Source organism: Entelurus aequoreus, linkage group LG07 (assembly GCF_033978785.1).
Source record: "Entelurus aequoreus isolate RoL-2023_Sb linkage group LG07, RoL_Eaeq_v1.1, whole genome shotgun sequence".
NCBI classification, from domain to species: domain Eukaryota; kingdom Metazoa; phylum Chordata; class Actinopteri; order Syngnathiformes; family Syngnathidae; genus Entelurus; species Entelurus aequoreus.
Genome location: NC_084737.1, coordinates 39882704 through 39901425, shown reverse-complemented (window position 1 = coordinate 39901425; position 18722 = coordinate 39882704). Strand labels below are relative to the sequence as shown.

Below are 18722 nucleotides of genomic sequence, written 5' to 3'. Positions count from 1 at the left end.
CACTGGTGACGTTGGACTCCTTTTCACCAATCACATGCAGTCACTGGTGACGTTGGACTCCTTTTCACCAATCACATGCAGTCACTGGTGACGTTAGACTCCTTTTCACCAATCACATGCAGTCACTGGTGACGTTTGACTCTTTCATCCAATCAAACAGAGCCAGGCGGTTACATGACCGTCACACGTGGACCCCGACAAGTTGAAAAACTTATTGGGGTGTTACCATTCAGTGGTCAATTGTACGGAATATGTACTGTATTGTGCAATCTACTAATAAAAGTTTCAATCAATCAATCAAAAGTGTGAAGGAAAAAAGACACTTTTTTTATTTCAACTGTACTTCCCGTCAAAAGCCTAAAGACTGACCGCACAGTTCCTGTCTTCACAGTAAAAGTGCTGCTCCATCGCGCTACAAAATACGAGTCTCCGAAAGCCAGCGCAAACAAGCTAGCAAGCTACGGAGTTTGCCGCCAAAGTATTTCTTGTAAAGTGTATAAAAAGGAATATGGAAGCTGGACAAATAAGATCCCAAAAATCAACCACTTTCATGTGGTATTAGACAGAAAGGAGGAACTTTTTTTCTCCTCCATTTGAAAACGTGGACGTTATCAGCACTACTATCTGATTTCAATCAATGCAAGTCATCAAAATCAGGTAATACACCAACTTACATTCTTGTCTTCATGAAAGAAAGGAATCTATATGCTAAACATGCATGTGTATTCATTAAAACACCTTTAACATGTGAACAAAAACGGCAAAATAAATAAACATAAATTATATACTGTATATATAAATGTATGTATATATATGTATAGATAGGCTCCAGAGCCCCCTGCGACCCCGAAGGGAATAAGCGGTAGAAAATGGATGGATATATATATATATATATATATATATATATATATATATATATATATATATATATATATATATATATGATATGTGTGTGTGTGTATGTATATGTATACATGAGGTAGATCACCTCGACTTGGTCATTTATTAAGTAATTGATTAACGTTGAAAAACTTATTGGGGTGTTACTATTTAGTGGTCAATTGTACGGAATATGTACTGTTCTGTGCAATCTACTAATAAAAGTTTCAATCAATCAATCAATCAAATAATGCCTACTGAGCCTATGATGCTGTTAAGTTATTGTGGCTAAATTAGCCTTAATTTTTTTATGTTAATGTATTATTATTTAATGTATATTACTGTTTTAGTTGCTTAAGAGATATTCCTGGCTCTGAATTTGCTCATTGCTATTTGTATGTTTTTGTGCATTATTTGTTGCCGTCATCATTAAACGAACAGGTTACTCATCAGTTACTCAGTACTTGAGTAGTTTTTTCACAACATACTTTTTACTTTTACTCAAGTAAATATTTGGCTGACTACTCCTTACTTTTACTTGAGTAATACATCTCTAAAGTAACATTACTCTTACTTGAGTGCAATTTCTGGCTACTCTACCCACCTCTGGCCGTACTACAAAATAGGGAGAAAAAAAAAAAAAAAGACATCCTGAATAAACTAAACCAATTGACCTGATCTTATTTTCCAATTCACGTCCTATGTTGACCACTGTGAAAGCCTCTGATGTCACTTTATACAGCTAGGTAGTAAATAATTACAGTACATGTAATTGGGATTTTATAATCGGATAACCAAAAATTAAGGACCTATAATCAGTTAAGATTGTATTAAAATAATTGCAATTAGTTCATAGTAATGGATTACTGGTTACATAGTAAAGTGAAGTGAATTATATTTAAATAGCGCTTTTCTCTAGTGACTCAAAGCGCTTTACATTGTGAAACCCAATATCTAAGTAAACCAGTGTGGGTGGCACTGGGAGCAGGTGGGTAAAGTGTCTTGCCCAAGGACACAACGGCAGTGACTAGGATGGCAGAAGCGGGGGTCGAACCTGGAACCCTCAAGTTGCTGGCACGGCCACTCTACCAACCGAGCTACATTATATAGGTAATTCTTAAATAGTGGAATATTTTTACAAGTTACATTTGAATAGTTGTTTCTGAGGCAATGTAAAAGTTGGGCCAATAAGTTACATTACTTTATTAGTGTGTAACAATTAGTAATTGCATTGGAAAACATTAACCTTTCCAACACTGAATATTAATTCATTTTTAATGTATTAAAAGCACTTTATAAAGTGTGATTTGATTGGAATAAACAGACATCGAACTAACATGGGACACACTGAGAGTGACAAGGGAGATCTTATATGCAATTGTAAATGAGTCACTCAACCAACTGATTAAAATCAGCTCAGTGGCCTTGTGGTTAGAGTGTCCGTCCTGAGACTGGGAGGTTGTGAGTCATACCAAAGACTTCAAAAAATGGGACCCATTGCCTCCCTGCTCGGCACTCAGCATCATGGGTTGGAATTAGGGGTTAAATCACCAAATGATTCCCGAGCGCGGCGCACGCTGCTGCTCACTGCTCCCTCACCTCCCAGGGGGTGAACATGGGGATGCAGAGGACAAATTTCACCACACCCAGTGTGGAACTTTAACTTTAACTTTAACTTTAAGGACATGTCAAAATGGACTGCAGCAAACATTAACTAGGTATAAAATATAACTTATGAATAGGCTCCCCCGCCAGCAGTGGCAGCAGTCGCACCCCCCAGTCTTCTTCAGGCCATCCGCACACCGCCGCCGTGGCCTCAAAAATTTCTATATAGGCCTGGAGGTCCTCTGTCTCCCCCATACGCTGAACGGAGACGGCCGCTGATGTTGGCGATGCCGCTCCGACCCGGTCCGCCATCGACTCTAGAATCTGGCTCTGCTGGGCCACCTGGTGTTGGACCGCCTCCAGCTGCTGATGACTGGCCGTCGTCAATTCCGCGAGCATCCGCGCCAATGCTGTCAGGGGGTCGGATGCCTCCATCATTGGCACTTCAGGTACGTTGGGTACCAGTTGTGAACGTCTCTGCACGTGGTGGGTTCTCCTGACTCCGACAGATCTTCTGGAGCCCGTTAGACAGGTTGAATCAAGTCTTTTATTGACATAAACAGGTCAGAATTGCTTTCCAGCAGTCTCTGTCTCATACGTGTGTGTCGCTCTCTCTCTGGCTCCAACTCCAACTCTCGTGTCTGGGCCCGGCTGCTGCTAATAAAGGCGACAGGGGATTAGATAACCAGCCCCAGCTGGGCAATCCACTCACCTGTCGCTGGCTTCGAGGCCGGCCATACACAACCCATTCCTGCAGGAGGCACGCCGACCACGCCCTCCTCCACACGGACTATTCGATAGAGTTCTGCGCACTTGTTTCCTAGTGTGACTGGAACGCCACAAGCTTGATTCAAGCTGAGAAACATTTATAAATGAGTGAAAGTTACAGCAGTGTTGCCATGAGGAGTTTTCTTCTGTGCCTGGCTGGCTACCTCGTTTCTATTGGGCACACACAAACATTCGTCCCCAAAAAAAGTTTTTGAAGATGTCGTAGATTACTGTGGTGGATCCCAAAAAGCGCAGTGGACAAGAGCGGTGAGTGTGACAAGTCTTTTATTATCCACAGTGTGAATGATTCAAAAAATAAAAACTACATTTCCAATAGAACATAAAGGCACCAGGAGAAAAGGCTCAGGCACAAAATCACAAAACACGATGAGCAGGCAAACAGGCGGGCTGCCGGGATGGGCAGGAAGGCGCAGGTTGGGATTGGTCAATACCAAGCCGGGGACGTGAAACGTGCATGCAGCATCAAACAATAACCAGCAATAAAACAAACAACTGAGCGGAATAAATAGGAAGGGTTGATTAGAATCAGCTGTGGATGTCTCGCAGCTCTGCCTCCAGCTTGGGCAGAAATACTACAAAAACATAAGCGGTCACTACATTAGGGACAAAAGGAAAAAAACTCAAAACAATGAAACTGACCCAACCTGTGTCACAGCGGGTGTGACAAAAATATGTCTCTCTCTGACAAAATAAATTAAACTGATGTGTACGCAGCGGGATAAAAAAAATGTAATGAACTCAAGTTAACTTAAAGGCCTACTGAAACCCACTACTACCGACCACGCAGTCTGATAGTTTATATATCAATGATGAAATCTTAACATTGAAACACATGCCAATACGGCCGGGTTAACTTATAAAGTGCAATTTTAAAATTCCCGCCACACTTCCGGTTGAAAAACTCCTTTGGATATGATTTATGCGCGTGACGTCACAAAATCCACGGAAGTGGTTGTACCCCATCGGACCCGATACAAAAACCTCTTGTTTTCTTCGACAAAATTCCACAGTATTCTGGACATCTGTGTTGGTGAATCTTTTGCAATTTGTTTAATGAACAATGGAGGCTGCAAAGAAGAACGTTGTAGGTGGGATCGATCGGTGTATTAGCGGCTAAGTACAATACTTACAGCAACACAACAAGGACTACTTACTTAGCAGACGCCTAGCCGATGCTTGCCGCCAAACCCACGGATGAAGTCCTTCATCGCGCCGTCGATCGCTGGAACGCAGGTGAGCACGGCTGTTGATGGGAAGATGAGGGCTGGCTGGCGTAGGTGGAGCGCTAATGTTTTTATCATAGTTCTGTGAGGTCCGGTTGCTAAGTTGCTAAATTAGCCTTAGCGTCGTTAGCAACAGCATTGTTAAGCCTTACCAGGCTGAGAATTTTTAACCGTGTAGTTACATGTACATGGTTTAATAGTATTGTTGATCTTCTGTCTATCCTTCCAGTCAGGGGTTTATTTCTTTTGTTTCTATCTTCATTTGAGAACGATGCTATCACGTTAGCTCAGTAGCTAAGTGTGTCACAGATGTATTGTCGTGGAGATAAAAGTCACTTTAAATGTCCATTTCGCGTGCTCGACTCTCATTTTCAAGAGGATATAGTATCCGAGGTGGTTTAAAATACAAATCCGTTATCCACAATAGAAAAAGGAGAGAGTGTGGAATCCAATGAGCCAGCTTGTACCTAAGTTACGGTCAGAGCGAAAAAAGATACGTCCATCACTGCCTCTCTAGTCCTTCGCTGTAACGTTCCTCATCTACGTATCTTTCATCCTCGCTCAAATTAATGGGGTAATCGTCGCTTTGTCGCTCCGAATCTCTCTCGCTCCATTGTAAACAAAGGAAAATTGTGAGGAATAATACCTCCTGTGACGTCACGCTACTTCCGGTACAGGCAAGGCTTTTTTTATCAGCGAGCAAAAGTTGCGAACTTTATCGTCGATTTTCTCTACTAAATCCTTTCAGCAAAAATATGGCATTATCGCGAAATGATCAAGTATGACACATAGAATGGATCTGCTATTCCCGTTTAAATAAAAAAAATTCATTTCAGTAGGCCTCTAATGTATTCTGCAGTCACGAAGCGTCCATCGGCAATAACAGTCCCCAACAACCCGGACCAATTATAGGGTCACACCGTTATTTATATTTCTGTTTGATTTCAATTTTTGTTTTTGTTTCCATGACTATAGGTTAACAACAACAATCAATTAATCATCAATCAAAGTTTACTTATAATAGCCCTTAATCACAAATGTCTCAAAGGGCTGCACAGGCCACAACGACATCCTTAGCTCAAATCCCACATCAGGGCAAGGAAAAACTCAACCCAATGGGAACAAAGAGAAACCTTGGAAGGGACCGCAGATGTGCAATGGATGCCAAGTGGATGCAGTTAATAATGTGAGACTGCAGTTCATAGTGGGCCCAGCAGGGGATCCTCTTGTATGTAGACAAGTCAGCAGCGCAGAGACGTCTCCAACTGATGTATTGAGCAGTGGTCCATCCGGGATCCCGACTTGGAACAGTTAGCGCTTCTTCCTTTGGAAACTGATCTGTGGCCACCTGATAACCTCTTCATGCAGGAGAGGGGGGCACAGCAGAAAAGGGAGACGACAGATCAACTGGTCTAAAAAGAGGCCTGTTTAAAGGCTAGTGTGTATAAATTAGTTTTAAGATGGGACTTAAGTGCTTCTACTGAGGTAGCATCTCTAACTGTTACCGGGAGGGCATTCCAGAGTACTGGAGCCCGAATAGAAAACGCTCTATAGCCCGCAGACTTTTTGGGGGCTCTGGGAATCACTAATAAGCTGGATTTCCTTAAACTGGGATTTCTGGTCGGGACATATGGTATAATACAATCAGCAAGATAGGATGGAGCTAGCCGCTTTAATATTTTATACGTAAGTATTAAAACCTTAAAGTCACATCTTTAGTGCACAGGAAGCCAGTGCAGGTGAGCCAGTATAGGCGTAATAAGATCAAACTTTCTTGTCCTTGTCAAAAGTCTAGCAGCCACATTTTGTACCAACTGTAATCTTTTAATGCTAGACATAGGGAGACCCGGAAATAATACGTTACAGTAATCGAGAGGGGACGTAACGAATGCATGAATAATGATCTCAGCGTCGGTGGTGGACAAAATGGGACGAATTTTAGCGATATTACGCAGATGAAAGAAGGCTATTTTAGTAACACTCTTAATGTGTGATTCAAACAATAGAGTTGGGTCGAAGATAATACACAGATTCTTTACCGAGTTGCTTTGTGTAATTGTTTGGTTGTCAAATGTTAAGTGTTGCAGGACCCATAATCAGCATTTCCGTTTTCTTAGCGTTAAAGAAGCAAAAAGTTGCTGGACATCCATTGTTGGATTTCATGTAGACACGCCTCCAGATGACTACAATCTGGCGTGTTGGTCAGCTTTAGGGGCATGTAGAGTTGGGTGTCATCAGCATAACAGTGAAATCTAACGCCATATTTGCGGATAATGTCACCTTGCGGCAGCATATAGATGCTGAAGAGTTCAGGGCCAAGAACCGAACCCTGTAGAACTCGGCACGTTACCTTAACATATTCCGAGGTCACGTTGTTATGGAAGACGCACTGCATCCTGTCAGTAAGATAGGACAACAACAGCATGGTGTCATTTCCACTTCTTCTTCCAGTAACAGCAGCACAGTGGATTACACTCCGGGAGCAGTCGCCTTTTTACGTTGTATCATCTACAAATGCCATGGTGTTCATGTCATCATGAAAGACATGAACATTGAGTGCAAAAACAAAAGAGACTGCTACTCGGCTATTATCCACCGACCGCCGTGCTGCTGAAAAGGAAAAGGAAAAGGCAAAGGCGGAAATGACGCCCACTGCGAAAATGATGTTCTCCATGCTTCCAGTCGTCGGCTAAACACAACAGTGACACCAAGTGGAATAAAAATATATTCTGCATTGCCAAACATGTATTTACCTATTTTCTTATTCATTCTTAATTAGTTTATATATGTTTGTATCTTATTTTGTGTTTTTTTAAACAAAGCTTTTCTTGTGGAAGACCTGATACGGCCCAGCCTCACCCAGATTCTGCTTCCCAAGGCCCACAGGTAAATTGATTTTGAGACCCCTGCTTTAGAGCAAGTGTCTTTTTGCAGGACCTTCATATACTGGTGCAGCGCTCTGATTTTCTCTCTAAAATTCTTCTTATCAAGATGTCATTCTGGGGTTGACATTGATTTAGCTTTGGTGGATAGCGACACTTATAACTTGTTTATTTCAACAAATCCGTACTTTATGCGAGACAGAGCTCAAGTTAGAGGTGTCAATGGTATAGTTCGTTGTATTATTTGATGTGTGGATCGATACTGAAATATCAATACCACTGATACCAGTTCTTTATGCTCTGATATCGATTCTCAAATCAAAATATAAATACTTTTGATACTTTAGTTCAGGAGTTTCCAAAGTGCGACTCGGGGACCATTTGTGGCCAGCAGCTGGAACTCTAAAAGCCCACATCATGTTGTCGGGTGGAAAAAAACAACAGTAAAAATGTAAGAAAAAAGAGAGCAAAAAGATGTAATGTAATGTAAAAATGGCTGAACATTTTATACAAAATGTTTACAAAATTAATACTAAAAGTATGCAAGTGACATTTTCATTAATTTTTTGTTTTGTAAAAATATAAAATGCTACGAACAGACATTATATATCAAAACTTAGTGTCAGCATTGTGTTATAAGTGACAAATTGTATTAATATTAGTTGTTTAAATCAAAATGTCAGCCTTTTCTCTACATTGGGTCTTTTCGCTTGTTTTTTACATGTTTGCTGTTGATTTTTTTTGTTAGTTTTTTGTTGTGGGCCAACAAAACTCGAGCTTTGGTTCGCAAATGACCCCTTGGCCGGACTTTGGACACCCCTGTAATAACTGATGATAGTACACTTTGTCACCTATAAGACAAAGCTGACACTAAGTTTTGTCTTAATTATATGTAATCTGGTTATTGGTAATAAATGTCTGTTTTCAGAATTAAATTTTCTTTTTTTTTTACAAATCATCATAATGGCCCCCATATACGTTGATAACACATTCAGTGCAGAATAAAGCCATCATTTGTTTCGATTTTATTTTGTTTGAAGATGATCCCTCATGAGCAGCAACACTTGAGATACTTTTTCAAAATGTTACCGGACATATTAGGTATATTTGTACAAAGTATTGGATTGGTATCGCCGATACCAGTCCAAATATTACTCGTATCGAAAATAAAAATACAAATCAGTGGTATTGCACATCACTAGTTTTGGGATTTTTTGGGGCTCTTGGTAACAGTGGTTGCACAACAGCCACACAAACAACAACATAATATGAGAATACATGAAGTTGTATTTAACAAGAAGAAAGAAGAGACCAGGAAGGTGCTTGTTGCAACCAGAAAACATGCCCACCAACAGGGGATGGGGTGACAGTAACTTGTGGAGTTTGATAGGGGTTTCATGTCTGGGCAGATATGCCAGTTGAAGACAAAGTTCTCAAATGGCATAAACGTTTCAGAACAAGGCAGATTTTAAACATTAATAAAGACTCTAGACCAGCGGTCTCAAACTTTTATCCATCTTAAAGTTACTTTGACAAACAGAAAATAGAGGTGAACTATTTGGGTTGTATTTACATGACTGGCAACATTTCAATTGTACTTTATTGACAAAACAGATCTCCACTCAAACTGTATGGTTATTGTCTTCATGCCTATTTGCACTAATGTATCATTAAATAAAGATATAATGTAGTAATCGAACAGCAATTAGGTTGCACATATGATTGGCAACACTAAATTGGCCCTAGTGTGTGAATGGGAGTGTGAATGTTGTTTGTCTATCTGTGTTGGCCCTGTGATGAGGTGGCGACTTGTCCAGGGTGTACCCCGCCTTCCGCCCGAATGCAGCTGAGATAGGCTGCAGCACCCACCGCGACCCCAAAAAAAAGGACAAGCAGTAGAAAATGGATGGATGGATGGATATCAGCTGCTGCAGGTGTGTGCTTTTCATAATTAAATCATTTTCAAAAATAAAAGTCCGAAGTCGTATACTTACTAAATTATTTTTATTTTCTCGACATTACACACACAACATGAACAGTTGTCACAAGTAAACTGATATTTTCTTTTAGGCAGAATACATAATCATGACGAAACAGACATGCTGTTTTGTAAAACTGCATTATTATTTTATTTGTAATCGTTGAATGATTATACCAGCGGCAATTAATGCTTTATACATATAGATGCACTTGTTTTACATACATTAATTTGTATGTGATTTAGTAATCTATTAAAAATTAATAATAATTAATACTGTTGACAAGAAAGGTTATTCAGTAACTTTTTTCTCATGGTAATACTAAATCAGTCTAAATAGCAGAAATATCCATTTCAGTGCGAAACTCCAGTGTGAGATCTGTCATTTTTTTCTTGTAATCTTCGTCAAAGTGTTCATTCTGATTCACAGTGAAATGGTTCTTCCAGTCACCAACTTTTCCTGCATGCAGTCACAAAAGAATCAGCAAATTGGATTTATTTCAATTTCTAACTGCAAATGTATTTTTTGATACGATTACCTTTTCGCATGAAGTGTGAAATTTTGAAATCCATAATTGAAATCGTGGAGTGGTTGGCCATTTTGTTCTTTTTCATATTATCAAATTGCACCGTGCCAATGATGCTTTTCTTGTGCTCGTCTGAAGGAGACAAACCAACAAAGCTGCAGAGTTTGTCTAGTTCACGTCCAGTGTCCTGCAAAAACATTGGTCAAAAAATAAATCAGCTGTTGCTGTGGAAACACAAGCAATGGCAGTTGCAAAAACAACTGCAGTACCTCGATCAGATCTTCATAGAACATGTAATGGAGCTTTGAGTAAGTCTGCTTCTTCTTCCACCAGCCGTTTACATGATCATACCAGGATCCAAACACCACTGACCACAAGCAAACAAATGCATTATAAGACTGTGGAAGAGATGTATAATTGTATTTCATAATGTACCTACTCTTTCCTTGCATAAATCTCTGGAGGAAGCTGCTCCATTCTCCGGGTTCTGGTTCCGCCATGTTCATGCGGTCAAAGTGGAAATATGACACGACACTGTCTTTGGCATTGCGAGCCAAATAAACAATCTACATCAGAAAAAGAAATATTTGTATCCATATATACTTTTTTATACATAGATGTTACAATGTGTATGCATGCGTAGCATTTCTCTGGGAAATGTGCATTTTTTATATAGAGCCCTATTCTCCAATGTGCTCACATGAAAAAAGCTGCGCAATTGCACATATTGCGGCTGTGCGGCATTCTCCCCCTTAACTTAAGTCTGTCAATGCACGCTTTCATCCAAAATGTCATTGACAGGCGTTCCCTGTCAAATCCGGCCTTCCGCGTATTCTCCCATCGACCTATGTACTTTTGTTCTTACGAATAAGTCCAGCGCCCATGGATACTGAACCATTATATTGCACTTGGATGCAGTGCACACCGCACATAATACAAATTATAAGACTTTCAGAGGTATTAAATCTATTCAGATCGCCCTAATTGAGACACCTGAAAACATTCATTGAGATTAGATTAGAAGTACCATATTGCCACTTTGAACTAACAATCAAAAATCTATATGCACATCTTTCTTTCAGGAGTGCGACCACACGCTTATATCAGCCGTGTATGGACATCCTGGTATTAACGGACGTTCAATGCATACAACTTTATCTGGACTGTGATCATTGAAGTATGTGAATATTTAATAGAAAATACATATATAATGTAGCATCTATCAGTTGATTCCATTTATTTTTTTTGCCAGTTAATCATGTCAAACTGTCAGCTGCCACTCTTGACACACAAAAACACACGAGGAGACACAGACACAGTTGTCCATGCATGCCCCTTTGACGGGACACATCTTCACTGACATTTGTACTAAACAGAACTCTCAACATACCATACCATACCAACTTCAAGACAAATAACATTGCGGTGGTTACAATAAGTTAATAACGTTCCATCTACAGCAGGGGTGTCAAACTCATTGTAGCTCAGGAGCCGCATGGAGGAAAATCTATTCCCAAGTGGGCCGTAATGGTAAAATCATGGCATGATAACTTTAAAATAAAGACAACTCCAGGTTGTTTTCTTTGTTTTACTTTGGCCAAAAATAGAACAAGCACATTCTGAAAACGTACAAATCACAAATAATCCTCTGGACAAAACTCTTCAAGTTTTTTGAAAATTCTGAGGAAATTGGTGCAGCTTCAAAAACACAATGAGTTTAGACTTCGTCTCAGTGTATCTACAAAGCCAGGATTAAACTTTAAGTCAGTCTTTCCGGGAATGAACAAAAAACACAACATGTAAACTCTCTGAGGTATCAAATACCTCATTTGTCATGTCCACGTAACAATCAGTGCTAACTCAACAAACCATAAGAAACGGAGGTAAAAAGTATTCAAAAGGGTTAAGTTCACTTTTCTCGTGTTTGACAGGGACATTTTGGGGGAAATAGGGTGCCAAATAACGATGTATTTAAAAAAGAAGGAAAAAAAACGGCAGGTTTTAAGTTTGATGTGGGTCGAGGAGGATGAGCCACAGTCACCCTTTACTGTGTACTTCCTGCTTGGCCCCAGTATAAACTGTTTGCTTGCCTAACAGAATTGCTATTGTGACATCCAGTGGACACATTTAGAACAGGAGTTTATTTTCGTTAAAAAAAAAAAAACAGCTAATTTTTATACTTGGCAAACTCATCACGCGGGCCGGATAAACCTGTTCGCGGGCCTGATCCAGCCAGCGGGCCTTACGTTTGACACCCCTGATCTATGGCATTATATTGAGCCTAGAAGAAGACCCTATTGCAGTGTGCATGCATGCACTGCATACACACACTACATCACCATGATGACTCACAAACACACGACAAGAACCGCCTGTATTGATACAGCCTTTTTAAATTATAAAGTGTTATCTTTTTCACAAATTTCGAGGACATTCACAAATGTTAGTGTAACTCCATGTTGCATGCGTTTCACACAGCCAAGGGAAAAAGGAATCATGGCATAGTCCGCCTCAATATTAATGAGCCCACATTAATTTAAGACTTAAGCACTCAGGTCTAACTTACTTGAGTAAGTCCTTAAGCTAGATGGGAGAAGACAAATAAGACAAACGTGCATACCGTATATTACCAAATAGTAGCCCGGGCGTTTATTTTACAAAATGGGGTCAGACCCCGGGCGGCTATTAGGACATGGGCGGTTATTTGCACAAGGCTTTTATTTATTTTTGCACCAGCCTGCACCAGGCCATTATTTGGTTACAATGGTTACTGTCCAGTATTTTTTTTTCGTACAAACAATTTTAAATGTAAAAGCTATTGTAAACATACAAACAAAAAAACAAGACTATCAAAAGACAAGAGATCAACAAGGCCTCAACAGGGCAGTACTGCAACAATTGTCAAATAGACTACCAATACTAAAAATAAATACACTTTTTAAATAAAGCAGCCTACCGGGAAAAATAAAATTATGGTACCAAGTACTCAAGTATTAAAAAACACACCATCAAAACAGAACAATAATACTGTCACTTAAATAAAATAAAGGCTACAGTACTCCAAGTTTTAAATAAAGCAGCATACAGGAAAAATACAATTATGGTACCAAGTACTCTATAAAACCATCAAAACAATAATACTGCAGCAAACGCAACCCCAAATGTAACTCAACCCCACTCATCATCCTCCTCCTCCTCCTCTCCCTCACCCCCCTCATCATCATCCTCCTTTTCAATTACAAGTTCATTGAGGAACTGCTGTTCCTCATCACTCTCCTCCTCTTCCTGAACCACAGCAGCAGCCTGCTGTCTAGCCCTCAACAGCATCTCTCTGCCTGCCTGACATGGCTGTCCCTTCTTGAAGCAGTAAATGAGCTGGTCCTCACTCCCATCAGCCCACACACCTTGTAGGATACCAGAAAGCAACATTCAGCTATGGCTACTGTTTGCAACACGGACACACACACACACACACACACGCACACGCACACACACACACACACACACACACACACACACACGATTAAGCCAGCCACTTGTTGCACCAAACACCACCCCGGTGTCTCTCGTGTCACTCGCGGTGACATACAACTCCTTTGCCTTAATGCGGATCATTTTGCGGGACACACGGTGGTTCAGTCCACGAACGTGATGTATCCACTGACACAAATTAGCATCAAGCTCGTCGCTCACTTTCTTCCTACCTCCATCCGGGGGGGGGGGGGGGGGGGGGGGGCGTTTTCCATCGATTGCCGACTGAGATAGTAGTTCTCCCTTTTTTTGTTTCCATTCTCGTACACGTTTTGGGCCAACGTTAAACTGCCTGGCCGCTGCCAAACCAGAATTCTGCTCCGCATACTTCACAATCGCTAGCTTGAACTTTAAGTCAAACTTTCTCTTCTTCCCCCTTAAAGTATTCCCGTCCATCAGTTGTGGTGTAGCGGTATCCTGTTCATTCAACTCACTGCTACTGTTGCTTGCCATGTTGAAACTTTTCCTCGTGGGTTTGTTGTGTGTTACGCTATATGCGGTGACCCATTGCAATATGTTGATTACCCAGAATCCCCACGTGACGTCTGCTGTTACCGTAATGACCAGAATTATTGCACCCTTGCTTTTCCTTTTAGCTTATAAATTGGGTTTAATGAAAATGAAATCAATATGATTTTAATCTAAATTATGCAAATAACAGCCCATGGGCGGCTATTTGGACATAGGCGTTTATTAGGAAGAGGCTGTTAATTCACAAAATGGGCTCAGACCCCGGGCGACTATTAGGACAAGGGCGTCTATTTGCACAAGGGCGTCTATTTGGTAATATACGGTAACTTAAAACGCGTAAAAAAAACACGGGAGAATATTGCTCAAAGTAAACAACAGGTATACGCTACCCTGCAGTTTTGCTCCCAAAAAGACTTCGGCACAAACTGGACTGGAAAATGAGTTTTGATGAGTCGAGGAGAAGTGACAAGCTTGTCTACCAGCTCTGTACCTGTGTGAGGATGCGTAGGAGAAGGTAAATCATGTAAACCTTCAAAATGGGATAACACAAAAAAGACAAATTAAGTAGTCAAAGATCACTGTAGACAAAAAGATCATGTGATAATAATACCCTTATTTTCTGTACCACTTATAATTTAGGTAACACATCGAGCTGGATTCCATCCCAGGGGACTTCAAGCAAGACGAAGGGTACACTTTGGACTGGTCATTAGTTAATCACAGGGCACACATTAGACAAACATTCACACACACATTCACACAGAATGTGTGGACAATTATGTTCAGGTTTTTAGACTGTAGGAAAAGGCTGACATACCCAGAGAAAACAAACTCAACTACACAAGGCCAAGTACCTAAAGATTTCAAGATAGCAAGAGTAACTCCCCTCTTTAAAAAAGGAAGCAAATTAGAACTTGGCAACTACCGACCTGTTTCTATTCTCAGTTCCATTTCGAAAGTAATGGAAAAAATAGTTTATGAACAGGTCGATAGTTACCTTGCCACTAATAAACTCATGTACAAATTCCAATCCGGCTTCAGAACTAACCACTCCACTGACAAATGCTTTCTCTATCTGACCGACCACATCAAACATGAGGTGAACGCGGGCAAATACTGCGGCATGGTCATGCTGGACCTTCAGAAGGCCTTTGACACCGTTAACCACGCTATACTGTTGGATAAGTTTAGAGCAATCGGATTTGATAAAACCTCAGCGAGCTGGATGCAATCTTACTTGGAGAGGAGGAAACAAGTGGTAGAGGTGAACCACCGTGTGTCCCCCACCCCACTCTCAGTAAGTTGTGAGTCCCCCAAGGCAGTATATTAGGGCCTTTACTGTTCCTAATATACATAAACGACATGTCATCGGCATGCGACTGTGAATTGTTCTTGTTTGCGGATGACTCGGCCCTGCTGGTATCCAGCAAGGACAAGTCAGGGACTTCACTATAAAAGTGGGTGACATTGTTATCACCAGGAAAGAGGAGGTCACCTACCTAGGTTCCATTCTAGAGGCTAATCTTTCTTTTGTGATAAAATGGCCTCCAAGGTAATCAAAAAGGTCAACCAACGAACGAGATTTCTCTATAGAATCTCCTCTCTGGTCAACAAAAGCACCATGAAGATTCTAGCGGGAACTCTCATTCAACCCTTTTTCGATTATGCATGCACCTCCTGGTACCCTAGCACCTCCAAAAACCTAAAATCTAGACTCCAAACATCCCAGAACCAGCTAGTCAGATTACTTCTAGACCTCCACCCCAGATCACACCTCACTCCTACCCACTTCTCCAAAGTGGGCTGGCTCAGGGTGGAGGACAGAGTAAAACAACTTGCACTGAGCCCAGTCTATAAAATATGCTACACCTCGCTGATACCGACGTACATGTCCAACTACTTCCTTAACGTAAATGACCGCCATAACCACAACACCAGGGGGAGCTCCACTAACCACGTTAAACACAGATTCCGATCTAACAGAGGTCTTAACTCATTTTCTTTCTATGCCACATCAATATGGAATGCACTCCCAACAGGTATAAAAGAAAGGGCATCTCTATAATCCTTCAAAACCGCACTAAAAGAACACCTCCAGGCACTTTCAACACTAAACTAACACCCTCCCTTCCACATCCTACCTCCACGGATTGTAAATAATCAAATGTAATTAATCAAATGTATATACTTATTCTTATGCTTTCTGATCTCTCTCTCTATGTCCACTACTTGCTGTACAGATCCTACCAAGTCAGTCCTACACTGTTCCAATGTCCATTTCTCTGATGATGCAATTGTTGATGACTGAAGTGTTGATATCAACCAAACCAAACCTAACCCCCCCCCCCCACGCCCCCCCCCCCTCCACATCCCACACCCCGGATTGTAAATACCGTATTGTAAATAATTCAATGTACATACTCTGATGATTATCTTGTGTGATGACTGTATTATGATGATAGTATACAGTATACTGTATCTGTATCATGAATTAATTTAAGTGGACCCCGACTTAAACAAGTTGAAAAACTTATTCAGGTGTTACCATTTAGTGGTCAATTGTACGGAATATGTACTACACTGTGCAATCTACTAATACAAGCTTCAATCAATCAATCAATCATATGTGGAGAACATGCAAACTCCACACAGAGATACTGCATAAAAATAGGATTTTACTGGTTCAACCTTTTGGCACAGACGGGACCGACATCTCCAAGAAAGGCACTCTGTCATAGATTGAGATGGATGTCTGGCGCTCTGAAGAAGTTTGACCAAAATGAAGGAGATCAAGGATGCAAGACACCCATGTAGTTCCTAGAGGATACACAGACAGAAAACAGCTCATCTCAAAGACTTTGTATGGTATGTAAACATGTTTAGGATCATACAGACTTGTGTTTGTGAGTTGACCTGCTTTGGGATATGTTGCAATGAGTATGTCATCCGGCCTGGCCTGAAAGTTTTGAACATTGTCCCAGTTGTCTGTGAAATAATGGGTCATTGAGACTCCGTGGAAATCAAACAGTGCTGGTCGGAAAGACGAATCCATCTTTGAAAAAAATAAATATCTTGCATTTGGAATGGAAAAAGCAAGCAGAAAATAAACAATATCAATTCTTTGACAGTTCACATTGCAACATTGTATACATTAAATTACCCTTTAAGGACAGACATAAATATTCTGTAAAACACACACTCGTGAATGAGGCCTCAGGCCATACATACCTTAATTGCTGCAGAAGTTTTTGATATATTTCAAATTGTTATCTCCACTCCAACCGAAACCTCCCCAGTTGAGTCAACTATTTTCCTCCTTTCGTTTCTGCTTACATAAAAGGGCGGACCCTAAAAAGGGAAGTTATTGTCCAACCCCTTCCAGCTGCATAGATTTCACAAAAAATTAAAAACACATGTAATGTTTTTCTTCTTAGAGTGCCAAAGGAGAGCTTCGGTAGTAACGTAGCATGCGTAATTGCAGATTATCTAAGATGTGCAGTTAGGTTGAGGAAAATGCAAATAAAACGGAGTAAGAGAGGTGCACATTCCTCTGCATTTTAATGAGTCTTGGAGCATTTCCAAAAACACTTCCTGTGGCTGTTCAGTGGAAGCTAAGAGGGAGGAAGACCACACAAAAACACAAACTGGACAGCATTTTGTGTTCAGCCTAACATGTTGCAAACGTTTAAACCATCGTAATTGTTTGTTCTCACTTTTAAACTGTTTGTCCAAATTATACCACATGAAGAAAAAAGAGGCTGTCAAGTGATTATTTTTTTTTAATAAAATTACACACACTCTAAAACCGTGATTAACCATGATTAATCACGGGTTAATATTAGCTTGCATAAATAAAATTTGCTTAAGAAAATACCCCAATATTTGGATACAAATGCAATTTGGTTTACTAGTTGGAAAGTCATACAGGAATGTTTTTTTAAATGTTCTACTGAACTGCAAGTCATTGGTTTGCTCAAAACTTGGTGACAAAAAGTATTGCAATAATTAAGTGCACATTTTGAAAGTGTTTGCAATAATATTGCAAACATGGTACAGTTACTAATTGATAATGTACTAAATGTACTCATGTACTCATGTCTTGAAAACACAACTGAACATTTGACTGTACAATAGTTTGTCATCAAGCCAATTTGGCTGTTGATGTATTCACAATTTTAGCGGCTTTACTTCATTCATCAAAATAGGAGTTTTGTTAAGGAAATGTTTAACAGACTTGTATTAAGTCCCACATGACACAAGTGTCGTTACAACATTTTTGCTGATATTATGCTCAGTTTAATGTTTTTCACTGCTCTGTTTTGTCTTGTTTGCCGTGTATTATCCTAGATGCTTCTAAATGTCATATATGACACAACATCAATGTTATGGATGGTAAGTGTGTTTGTATAATGATGTCCTTTAAATGTTTTTCAACATAAAGTTCTGTTGTTGTTGGACTGATCTTGTATTCAGTGTTTGTTCTCTCGTAAATACTCTAATTTCTGCAATTACATTGTTCCATTGTCCTAAAGGTACACTGTAAGAGCTAAACAAAATACCAATCCCATTACTAAAACAATGATGCAAAATAGTTATATATCCGCCCTGGTAGCTGTTTGCAATTTGCATTCTCTGTGAGTTTGCATCCCAGCGATAGGCACTCAACAAGTGTTGGTTATACATTCCTGATGGATGTGATCGTTGAAATACATTGAACTACTTTGACCGAACAACATTAAATGGCGCTTTTTTGGAAGTTGTTGTACGCTAAAATCATATTCCTCAACTTTTTATCGTGCAGGTAATTGTCCGTGATCGGATTTGTCATCAATACTGA

The 18722-nt window shown here is 40.2% G+C and overlaps 1 protein-coding gene across 4 annotated transcripts; it reads right to left on the bottom strand.

Annotated features, from left to right (window-relative positions):
• Positions 1-9484: 9484 nt before the first annotated feature.
• LOC133653851 (cytosolic sulfotransferase 3-like) lies at positions 9485-17328 on the bottom strand. 4 transcript variants are annotated; one of them, XM_062053605.1, is made up of 8 exons: positions 17114-17310; positions 16781-16937; positions 16574-16702; positions 14275-14375; positions 10323-10449; positions 10153-10250; positions 9896-10070; positions 9485-9816 (listed from the first exon to the last, which is right to left on the bottom strand). In XM_062053605.1, the coding sequence occupies exons 2-8, from the start codon at positions 16935-16937 to the stop codon at positions 9689-9691; spliced, it is 915 nt and encodes a 304-aa protein (XP_061909589.1). In that variant the 5' UTR covers positions 17114-17310; the 3' UTR covers positions 9485-9688. The 4 variants fall into 4 exon arrangements, with proteins under 4 accessions (XP_061909589.1, XP_061909590.1, XP_061909588.1 ...); XM_062053606.1 differs by having other exon boundaries at positions 16799-16937; positions 17114-17272; XM_062053604.1 differs by having other exon boundaries at positions 10153-10449; positions 16799-16956; positions 17114-17328.
• Positions 17329-18722: the final 1394 nt, after the last annotated feature.

Excerpts from the sequence above, each read along its gene's own strand:
- LOC133653851 (XM_062053604.1), bottom strand. The coding sequence starts at position 16,937 with ATGGATTCGTCTTTCCGACCAGCACTGTTTGATTTCCACGGAGTCTCA. Across the intron at positions 14,376-16,573 it reads GGTCCCGTCTGTGCCAAAAG|GTACAGAGCTGGTAGACAAG; the intron begins GTTGAACCAGTA and ends ATCCTCACACAG. Across the intron at positions 10,071-10,152 it reads TCTATGAAGATCTGATCGAG|GACACTGGACGTGAACTAGA; the intron begins GTACTGCAGTTG and ends ATGTTTTTGCAG.